Source organism: Struthio camelus, chromosome 2 (genome assembly GCF_040807025.1).
Source record: "Struthio camelus isolate bStrCam1 chromosome 2, bStrCam1.hap1, whole genome shotgun sequence".
NCBI lineage: Eukaryota > Metazoa > Chordata > Aves > Struthioniformes > Struthionidae > Struthio > Struthio camelus.
This window is the reverse complement of record NC_090943.1, coordinates 55,570,277-55,582,331: the sequence shown is the minus strand read 5'-3', so window position 1 is coordinate 55,582,331 and position 12,055 is coordinate 55,570,277. Positions and strand designations below refer to the sequence as shown.

Below are 12,055 nucleotides of genomic sequence, written 5' to 3'. Positions count from 1 at the left end.
CAGAGTTAGGTTAGAGAAATCAATAATCAGCAGCTCACCTCTACCAGAAACAAAAGTGCTGGACATATTTACAGTGCACACTTCAGATGCCAACACTTAAAGATGTGAAGGAGAAAATAACTGGTATGAAGAAACAAAAATGAGAAATCCCACAACCATTAGCAAGGAGAATAGAGCAATCACTAACCTTCCCCTCCCCAAAGCAACAGTAGGCAGCAGCAAAGAACAGAAAAGAGTGATCAGACTAATTTCTGCCCTGCCCACCTTTATTGGCAGAGCAAGAGAGAGTGAATGAATCCTTGGGACAGACAGTCATCTACTTCTTCCCTTAAGCTTGTAGTTATGCAGAATAATTACCAAGGAAGTATGAGAAACATCAATCATTTTAGTCACCTCAAAACCTTTTTTTTTTTTTATTATTTCTTCCACAGTGTTGTAGTTCCCTTTTCCTCTACAAAAGACCTTTTCTATTCATAACTCATAACAACATATTTAGCTTTAATTTTCATTTTGTTCCATATTTAGCACACCCTTTCTTCTCAATCTATCTTTTGTTATATGCTCCTTATCTTCTCTTGTCCATCATCAGTTCTCTTCTTCAGGACTTAATCAAAATAAGGAAAGTCTTATAGACATAAGCTTTGGATACAGCCATGACTATGTTGTCATGCTTTCTATCACCCTTTACTGCTGCCTTAACTGCAGCAATAACAATCTTCTGCAAATAATTTTAAGAGTTCCTTTGATTTCTCAAACTGAAAAAGTGCTTTAAACAAACATGATCTTTTCTATTAAAATCACCGAATCTGAAGAAAAATATTCAGGCTCTCTATCCCATCACCTGCTCATTTCAAACCTTTTTTTCTCTCATCTCCCAATAATTCCTGAGCCATCGCATGAAGTAAAGTGTAAAGTACCCCTTAGTTCTTTCTGTTCCATTAACAGTCACAAAACAGATCGGAAACAGTCAGATACTCGATAAGTATACTTTGCATGGGTTTGGGGGGGGGGCGGGGTTGTTTGTTTCTTTTTTGCTTTTTTTAACCTTTGAAAGGAAACATTTTGTAAAATATTACCAAGACCATTGGAATGGGGCAAACATACACACAGACTGAACTTCAGCTGCTGCAGAAATATGGATAATATATGTCAGAATATGCTTGAATCTGCAAATATTAGAACATAAATAGTACTTGTTACATTTTCATTGGTTATATTACGTTTCACAGGAGATGTATATACAAGCTCCGGAGAAACTGCACTTCATTTGGTATTGACTTAATGAAGGAATTCTCACATTAATCTTTTAAGCTGTACTGCTCTTTAGAAAAACAGACTCTACGGAAAAGAAAACCCCCATAAATCTCTTCAGCTCTCTCCACAAAAATAGGCTTTTTGTAGCCCAATGATTTTCTTTGCACCTTTTCTTGTGGAAACAATTAGCTTAGCAATTTTAAAGAATTAGGTGGGCCCAGCTGCTGCAGGCTTCTGGTAGCTTTCCCTTTACATCAGAATGTCTATACAGAAAGAAATAAGGATCTAGTCTCATGGTACTACAATACGTATATACGAAATACATAAGCAGGCTACTAATAAGGTTAAGTTTTGAAGGAGCTTTCACTTACCTGTAGTCATCAAAGGTTTAGCATTTTAATGCCAAATTTGTTTTTAAATCAAAAATCTTCATCATCTCAAAGACAAAACATTGTACTGCAACTCACCTGTCAAAATGCTTGAAACAACTCAAACTGTAAGAGATAAAGTCTTCCCTTCAAACAGATCAGTCACAGCAAGAACTAATCAGTCCTTCGGTGATTTTCAGAAATTAAATCTGAAAATCAGGCCTGTTCTTATTACTTTTTCACTGTGAATGCAGTAACCTAACTACACACAAGACGGGTTCAAAACTGGCCCTGGACTGCTGAAGGGTCTGCATTCCAAGCAACACTGATTCATTCACCCGATACTTTTGAAAGTTTATTAAAGGCATGACATCCTATTCCAGACAGCACATACATTTTTCCGAAATGATCTTGAGGTTAATTTATAAACTTCCATTCTATTTAATCTGATATAGAATACAATTAGCATTAGCATTGATTTCTGTCCTAGTTATACTGTCTAACCTGAAAAAATTAATTGCTTGGCTACATACATTGAAACTACCATTGCTGCAATTGGCAAGAACCTCAAAATCCCAGTGACCACCAGTGTAGCAAAATTGATGCGAAATGACAGTAGTACGATGACAGTAGTAAGGCCACCTGTGTTTTAGTGGTATATGTCGAAAATTTAGTGTGGTTATTAGCCGTATAGATATTATAGGTCTGATCCAAAACAAACAGAAAACTCTAGTAGACTATCTCTTTTAGAGTTTTTTTACAGGTTATTTAAAAACCCTTCAAACCAAATTCAAGGATGTTTCTCTTTCGATTTGGGAAGATAAAAGATAATAGTAAGAAAGGCACAGTATAAATTTGAAAAGACTCCTGTACAGCTGGCAATGAATTTCATCCCAAAGCTCTTTACCTTATAGTTGCTTGTATAAAGACAAATCATTAACAATAATCCTTTCTAAAATTAAATAAATGAAACTTTATCGCAAAACTTCATTTCATATTACATCACTTTATGCTGAGCCACTTTAGAGATGGTAATTTCACACAGCTGTGTGTTCATGTAAATCATGATTCCTAAGAAAACTTAGCACATACCTAAATTTAAGTGTGTCACTAGATCCATTAAAGAAAAATGCTTGCAAACTTCTTTATAGTTGGTTGTGTAACTAAAGCAGCTTAGTGGGCCGGAATCATGAAATGGTTCCTAAAATTGTCCAGGCCCAACAGGGACCGCAATCTTTGATTAGAAGGCTAAATTTGAAGGATCCTCTTAAATTGCATCCACATCATCTACATGAACAAAACAAAACAAAACTTGCAAGAAAAGTTGTGCAGTTGTGTAATATCTGGGTGTAATTTTGAAGGCCGTTTTGAAAATTTGACTCAGAATGTCTTGTTTTACCAGAGTTTGTAGCTCAACCTCACAATTATTTCTGTATAGTTGTCTGTGTGTTTAATTCAAAGTAATAAGCCAGATGCTTCAAATTGAAGAAAGAATTAAAAATCTATTCCAGTACATGACTATAAACTCTGAGATGGTTTGTAGTCTCAGATGCAATGAGTATTAAACTATGAAAGTATATTTATTCTACTAAATATAAGCGTACCAGATGAGAATTTTGAAATTTAATCCTTAAGTCATCTAAATATTTGCATGACAGTAAAATACAAAGACTTTAACTAAAAATAGTAGCAGCACAGTAGCTAGCGCAAACGCCAAAGCTTTGGATAGAAATATGCTCTCATTCTATTACCTTCATTCAGGTTGAAAGTAATATCTGCTCTTGTGAATAGCTTCTGTGAAATATTTGTATTTAAACAATAAATATAAACACTGGGCCATGCTGTCATGTCTCCTGTTGCTCTCTCGGGAATAGACAATGGTTATTCTGAACTATCATGGCAAAGTCAAACAAATATTTCCCTCAAATATTTAAGACTGTTTGTTTGTTTGAATAGATTATTTATGGGACAGATTATTTATCTGTGAAAAGTTCTGGCAGGAAAATCAAGTCTTACAAGACATGAAAATTCTAATAGTTGCATGACATGAAATTTAACAAATCTGACTCCCAATGTTGTCGCAATGTTGAGCTTAGCAAATAAGGAAATGAAAAAGTAAACTGCACTGTTGTTCCACAAAGAAACAAAAATACATTTTTCAGCCTAATTATTCTCTAATTCATATTAACTTTTCCTCTGTTTTTCTATCTACTTAGTGGAGTTACTCATGACTTACCAGAATAAAGCTCTTTACTCATAAAAGAGCAACCAGAGTCTTTCTATTCAAAATACTGAGCAGGAGGAATACTGGTTAGGAAATTCTCTTTCATAAAGTAGCATGCAGCACTGGCATACAAGGAATAAAGAGTGCTTATTTTTAGGGCTGTATCCCAATAAACCCAATTGTGCTTATTTCATCCTAAAGCTTACCATCTGTCACAGTTCAATTGTTCAGACAAAAGTTAAAGTGATTGTTCACCTTATTCACCAGAGAGATTCTCTAAAAAGTTGCCATTTACAAGAACTTCCCTATATTTGTTTGTTACAAACTGCTGTTATTTCCAGCTCAATTTGTCAGAAATATGTAAGCATAAGGGAGAACTTGAGAACTGAGATTCAGATAACTCCACTTAACTGTTACCTTATAGAGTATATGAAAACTTTTCCTTGAAACCAAACAACTCAATCTCTCAAGTACACTGTGACTTCAGTAAGAAATTCATAACTTTTACAGAAGAAAATGCAAGACAGCAGGAACAGCATAACAAAGAAAGGAAATGCAGAGGACCTGCATGAAAGACAGTCTACAATAACTGCATTTGCACTTGTGATTGCAGCAGAGGTCTGCATATCTGTATTAGCATTACAGTTGTAAGCTCAGGGAAAAAGCAATGATGTAGCAGCAGAGACTTCAAAGCAGATTCAGAACTTCAAATTACATTCAAGCTCTCCACAAGGCTTGTGCAGCCCACGATGGAATCTGTGCTGCTCTGTCCTCGCTTTACCAAAACAGCAAGATGAAAGTTAGCGGAATAGATTTATCATGCTATAATTACTCCTCCAAATGCAATGCAGACAGACTCAATGCCTTGAGGGAGTAAGCAAGAAGAATTATCTTCTATTCACTTGGATATCCTAGAATGTTCAAGGGAGTATTCTTGCACCCACTCAAAGACACTGGCAAGAAGCAACTCCTCCAACTGCAATAATATCACCCATTCGCAAATACTGTGAACCTGATCCCGTTCTTTGCTATGCTTTTGCCTTGTGCTATGGAATAATAATGCACTTGAATTAAAAAAGTGTGAAGTACCTCAGTAACGCAAAGAAAACATCATACAACCATTAATTCACCTTCCAAAAAGACTCAGTGATTGCGTCATAATCATTCATCCCCTCCTAACACACATTCACAGCATGACTACTAGATTTCATTTTCTGCTGTTCTAAGTGACTATATCAACTAAAGCTTTTGCCTCATTGGCATGTTTAGCAGCTGCACGGAAAGCCTCGATATAGTATTTGGTATGAAAAAAAACCTGCAAATCTGTAGCAGGATGCTACCCTACAGCACATTTCCTCATATCACAGCATGGTCTTCCAGGTCTCCATCCCTCATTTCCCTCAGAGTTCTTTGAATAGCTCACACAAAACATTTAAGGCAGCAACCTCTTTCCTAGGGTTTCCTAGGGTTTGATGAAATTTAAAAGCATTTTAAAAAATTTCAACTTGCCCAAAGAGCATACTAGCCTACAATGCAGTGACTGGCACTCATCACTATATACTCTACACACTACATCTCACTAGCAAGAGATTAGCCAGCTCAGATATTTATTAGCAGCAAGAGTTCCATATGAATTATCCGTTGAGTATTTATTTTGAGCTTTGTAAATTCTATAGCCAGTGTTCAATGCTATGTTATCACAGGCAGACTGCTAGTAATACTGGACTTAGCTAGTTTAACACTAGCTGAACCTTGTCTATCACAGCAGAATACTGTAGACACTCCTAGGGAGCTCACAAAGTCTGGCACATAATTCAAGACTCCTCTTGCTCTTGAAGCTTCCTCCTAAGCACAACTTTTCTTCATGCTCCAACCTTCTTGAGAGTGCTGATCTTCAGCAGATTTAGTTCCACAAGCACTTTACCTATAATCAAGGGAGTCTTGACTACAGCATGTCAGAAAGAACTCTTGCTTCTTCCTTTCTAAACGAGCAACTCCCACTGAGACTTTCGTAAAATTAAGCTGTACACTTTTTTCCAACAAGTCATTTTTTCTGTTTTGTTCTGCCTCTACAATTGCACTGTGGAGAACTGCTTTGGCTTTGTTCTAATCTAGCATGCTATATCTGTGGCAGAAATCAGAGTTTATCATTATTTCTGATGTAGAAATATACGTACTCCCACCGATGCAACTTCATTACTCCTTTCTGTACTACACTGTGTACAACTATTAACAGCCTTTAACCTCCACAAAATCCCACTGCTAAGATTTTGTCTGGCACCAGATGGAGCAAGTATGTAGCTATACTTCTCACTCAGTTTCAACAGATGGTAGCCCATTAGATTCAGATGAAGTCCTCCTGTGACCTACAGATTTCTTTGGATTATTCTAATTTGATCGGCTCATTTTATTCTTTCCATTTCCATATTTCTGCACAAATACTAGCTGTTACTAGAGATGTTTCGTTTCAGATTCCCTACACAGATATACCAGCCATTTGGCTCATCCTCACACCAAGCTACACCTGAAGAGACTCTGTTTTTTCTCTTCAATTTTGAGCTATTTGGTGTTACAGCCTCTATTATTAAATCCTATTCATAAATTGGAGGGTTTTTGTAAAGAACATTAAGATTTTGCATGGCATATCAGTGCAGCTGATACAGCCCTACCAACAAGTCGAAATGCGCAAGGCAAAACAAATGTTCTTTGAGGGCTCAACTCAATCATTGTGGTCTTGCTGCAGTCTCTGGTGCCTGAGCAAGAACTCAGGCCAAAAAAATCATGTTCAGAAAAACACTGCAATGCTGTGATTTCATTCCTAGTGTTACCTTACGGTTTAAGTAGCTCCCTTGGCTCCTACACTTGTAGCAATTAGAATTTCCAGACAGCTCAGTGGCAGATAATCTAGGCTCTCTCTATATTGCAGCATTAACTGGCAGATGGCAGCCAACTCTTACCATGAATGAATTAAATTCATTGGTATAACACTCGGCTGTACACCTGAAGACTAATTTAAAGCCTTCAAAATTTTCATTCTGCCTTTTATAGAAAGTTGCAAAGCATCAACAACAGCCAGCTATGAAATGCACGTCTCAATTTTTATCATGGGCTAAGACTCACAGTAGGATATGCAGGTCCCCATGATGCTGTTTCTGGAGTTCAGGAATATTTTGTACTGTTCTTCTAAACTTTTCCGCTAATGCTAGTCTTTTCAGCAACCATAGTATTCTTCTACGTTTAAATAACATCTACTGAAAAACACTGAAACATAGTCTTAAAATTTCTGCACCATCTGCTTGATTGGAAGAATGGAGCATCAGACAAAGAAGGAGGACTGACTGCCATACGCTCTTGATTTATTGTTGTAGTCACCTGAACCTGGAATTTTATCAGGATTGTATCCTACATCACATAGAGCTGATACATCTTTCCATCACAAGGAGGGTACCTAATATACCCACATTACAAAAGTTAAACTGTACGTATGTCAAAGCTAACAGCTTCCCTTCTTCTTATGACCTGAAGAGCACAGGGACTGCACATAATTAGTCCTCTGAAAAAAATCAGACCTCTAGGCCTTCTGCAGGTTTTTTGTGTTGTTTTTGTGAGCAGATATTCATTCTGAAGTTTAAAGTTACGTTGTGGTACTACTATACATTGCTGCATTACATAGCTTTCGTCCCTGCCTACCATGAACAATTCTCCAAGGTAAAACCTGCTATTGCAAGTAAATATATATTCCAAATCCATGACTGTCTGTGCAAAAGTTAGCTGGGCAAACAAGCAGTTGGATGCAGTTTATATACGTAATTAACTTTTTTGCAGATGCATACAGACCTTCTGTCTGTTTCTGACTATTGCTGACTGCAGCCTGTACGCTCTTTCTATTCTTCTCAACCTGACTCATCTACAATGAAAACATGTATTTTAGTAACAACATTTAAAATCCAGTATTACAGGAAAATCATAACAACATAATAGAAAATGAGGGGAAAGAAGGAGTGAAGGTGCAACTTAGTAAACAGAACGGAGAATAGCTGGAGTCAAAGTCTGAGAGCTTTATTAAGCAAGCACTTTATTAAATTGCAATGCACTACTTTACAGTACTGCTTTGAAAATATGTTAACACTATATTACAGTTCCCGGCAGCATGAAGTCTTTCCAGAAAATGTGTCATCACTGTATGCAGCATATTTTATAACCAGTATAATTTTGTTTTATTATATCCAATAATATTTTTTCTGAAATTCTAGGAAGTCTTCCCACAAAAGATAAGTAATAACCATATTTTAACCAATTCGCATTAAGTCTAACCACCTTAATGCAGGAAAAAAACAACTTTATTACACCAAAATGTCTTTAGCTTCATTTCCCCGTCTCTAAAAGAGTTTAGGAGCAACATCTTCAAGCATCTCATTCAAATATTAAGTAGCACAAAACCTTTCAACAATAAAGCTTTTAATTCCATGACTGATCTCTACGCTTACCTATTCTTGCTAAAAGTAGCTGGAAAAATTCAGTGTCCTACACATCATTCTGTTAAACCAAGAAAAATTGAAAATTATCCTAACAAAGCCAGAAATACGTGTCCTTTGTTTTATGTATCCACAAGCATTCTGAAAAATTGACTTGTGCATCTTAAGTACAAAAAAGTAATTCTCCTTCACTTACCAGGCTTGGATTTCTGCTTCGTGATGTGCTTGTGATTGGTAAACGTTGCTGCGGTGCCCGGGACACTTGTTCCTTCCTCTAAGTCAGACTCTGGGATTGTAGTACAGCCACCTAGTTGAAATGGGAAGAATTGTAATGTGATGTTTATGCAACAATACAAGTTCACTAGTGCATAAATAAGGAAAAGAAATGATAAATTAATGGACAAGAAATCCTGAAAATGTATAAAACTGAAGAAGTCTTTACTTAAAACTGGACAAAAATTTCTGTGAAGGAGAACTATTACTAGTGCTTAGAATATGCCTTTAGATTATGCCAGTTTAAAAAAGCTTGAATGTATTAAACATATGAAACACGTAAAGATGACGGTTGAATCAGTTCAATCAGTGTTGAATTTCCAAGATGGAAATCATTTGATCTGTATTAAAGATCAGATTGCTAGGAGCTAGTTTTGTAACAAAAGTAATTAAGCATGAATAAAATAACTTCAAAAGTCAAAGCTTATGAAGATTGTTAGCCTGTCACAGAGAATGACATACGATGATATTTTTTGGATGAGCTATTCAATATAGTATTTTTATTAATTAGTGCTAGAAATATGGAAACTCAAGGACACTTTCACTGTCCAACTGCATGCTGTATTGGCAGTGCTTTTATTCATCATAAGTGATCTTAGAATATATGAAATAACGGCTGCTTTTTATTTTGAAATACTACCTTCCGAGTAGCTCACTACAGAACATAGCAATGTAAAGCTTTCTTTTCAAACATGTTTAAATGATTATTTATAAGAATTCAGAGAAAGGTACAATCTAGTACTACTATCATCCAAAGACAGCTGCAGGGGCTTGTAACGGAGTAGGATGACGGAAATTTCTTTCAAAACAGCTATGATCAGCACTTTGGAGAAAGTGCGACTGTTCCACATCAAAAACATGTCCTTACAACGAGTGCATTGCTAGCAATATAGGCTGAATGCTAAGCTTGCCATATTTGTTATATTTTCAGTGGATGGCAATAAGAGTAGCTTTTGTCAGAGCCACACAGATTTCAAAGAAAGGAGGAGCTTTTTAAAATACCACTTTTTTAGCCCAGCTTGAATACTATGTTTTTTCTAACACATTTATCAAATAATTCATATTTCTGCATCTTTTCTTTAAATATTCTCAGCAGCTGTCATTTTAGCCTGAAACTTCGTTCAGCAGTTTCAGATTAATAGTTGATCAAAAACTCCATAAAGTGCATAAAAATCTCTATGCTCAAATGCAAACAAATACCCACCTGCTTTCAAATTTAGCTCTTATTTAAACATTGTGTTGGTCCAAGACCTAAGATTACATCTCATTCTCTTCTCTAATCCTCCCAGGATTACCAATAGCAAGCAAACAAATCCATTTACCTACTTATTGTCTTCTGAAAGGATGCGTTTATAAACTGTACGTTAACTCCCAATGGAGGAGAACACAGACTTTTCTGCTTTATGGAATAATTGTTCTATTTTGAAAAGAAATGTTCTACGCCAGGGCCTATGACTTGGGTACCCAATTTGCAGCAACATAGACTATTCTCTCCTCAGAAATAAAAAGGATAAACTTTGGTTAAAAATAAGAGATATTGACCCAACAATATTGTACAGCATGTTGCATTCCCAAATAGGAAAGCTGTATTTTCTTCAGCAGTTTCGGAAACACTGGCAAGACCACGCACAATGTGCTACAGTAATGTACCACATCGTTCCGCAGTGAATACTGTGGAAACAGACACTTATTTATATGACCTGAAGAACTGATACAGCATTGTTTGTTTCTAAGAGAGAAGACATAAGCTACTCTGTTCCAGACACACCCTGTCAAGCAATTTAAGATACATCATGGATTCATGTTTGACTTAGAGCAAGCAAATCTTTTCAGTTAGAAAGGAAAGTTAGAGTAAATGTGTCAACAATGTACAGACTGATATGATCCATCATAATTTCAGATATTAGGGTATCCATTGGGAAAGTGGACAATTAGAAGAATATCTTCCTGTTAAAATACTATAACACTGGGATAATGCCTGACAGTGTATTATATGTAAATATACCTACACCTTAAATGAAAATAAATACTAGTAAACTAATATTTCTGTTCCCACTTGCAAATTGTGACTAAAATGTAAACTATGAGATTTGACAAAATGGAAACTACTGCTTTAAAATTCAATTTAGATATTTGTCATTCTTATTCTTCAGATAAACTCTATCCTATTAAACATAAACATGTAAACATAGGATACATTAAGGTTTCTCACACAAAAGAACTACTAAGAATGGTAATACATTTTAAAAGGTTTTATAACATTTGATACCATTATGAGTGAAAATCCACTTAGTCCATTAACATTTGTTGCATTTCTGCATGCAAATAAAAGCTTTTACAAGATTCACCCTGAAACCTGAAATTCCTAACTTGGGTAGCCTTGATAACTACTGGCTTTTCACGCCAAAATATTTCATTAGTCATCAATGCTAACAGTAACTGAGTAAGAGCTAGAAAAGGTATATTTGCCCTTAGGTATACCAAACCACTTTCTAAAAGGAAGCAAGACTCCCTGCTCTTGAGTTTGATGTCAGAGATTTGTTAAGATTTACTTGTCAACTGAAACTGTCAGAATGTACCAAAACTAAAGGCAAAATTAACTTTTTCCATAACATTATTTTCCTGATAGAGAGTATTGAAGATTGAAATTTTACCAGTGACAGACTATTTTACATACAAAGAAAGTGCAGACAGAATATACGGAGCAACACTATCAGCATCATTTTCAACATTATGAGTAGTAATTACTTCCTAATTCTGTAAAGATGCTAACACTAAAAATTGTTCCTCCTGAACTGTTTTTAAATACTGTTGTTCCATAAATACATCCAATGTGCCAAGGGCACTATTCTCAGTGAGACTGGATTTCACTAGGACTCTTGTCCCATGAATTATTTCAGTGAAGCACCAGAGAAGAAAGCAATATAATAGTGATAATTTTACTGTTTTTTGGAAGTGAGGCTTGTATGATCAAGGTCTTTGGGATCATGCTTTGGGATCTGTTCTCCTCTACCAATACCAATATCTTTTTCTAACTGCAATTAGAATCTGCTGGACTACACTCCTTATATTGCCCATTTGTCTAGGGCTAAGTAGGATGACTCTGGACCCCCATGTCTACATATCAACCTGCACACAGAAATACAAGGGATATTGGCTGCACCTACTGAAATCAATGGTAAATTCCACTTTCATGCTTCAATGGGCACAGCTACCCATCCTCATAATAAAGATGGATAGCACTGGCAACTGCTATGAGTTCCCAAAGAAAAGAGGGAGTAGTGGATACAAGGGAATTGCCATGTTCTAGAGAAAGAATGTGAAGAACTAAAATGTTCGCTGAAGATAGTGACTTGAGTCAAATGGGAAATGGGTAAGGCACAAATTCACACCAGGGAATATAACATTTAAACCACATTTTTTAACCAGGATTTTACAATTCAAAAATAGTTTATAATTCA

General features: G+C 35.9%; 1 protein-coding gene across 4 annotated transcripts in view; it reads right to left on the bottom strand.

The window, feature by feature from the left end:
* Nucleotides 1–12,055, bottom strand: part of BBS9 (Bardet-Biedl syndrome 9) — a 320,100-nt gene that overhangs the window by 115,939 nt on the left and 192,106 nt on the right. For all 4 annotated transcript variants that reach the window (XM_068935862.1, XM_009679691.2, XM_009679693.2 and 1 more), the window contains one exon: nucleotides 8,518–8,628. In XM_068935862.1, the coding sequence (XP_068791963.1) occupies nucleotides 8,518–8,628 (111 nt within the window). The remainder of the gene's footprint in view (nucleotides 1–8,517; nucleotides 8,629–12,055) is intronic.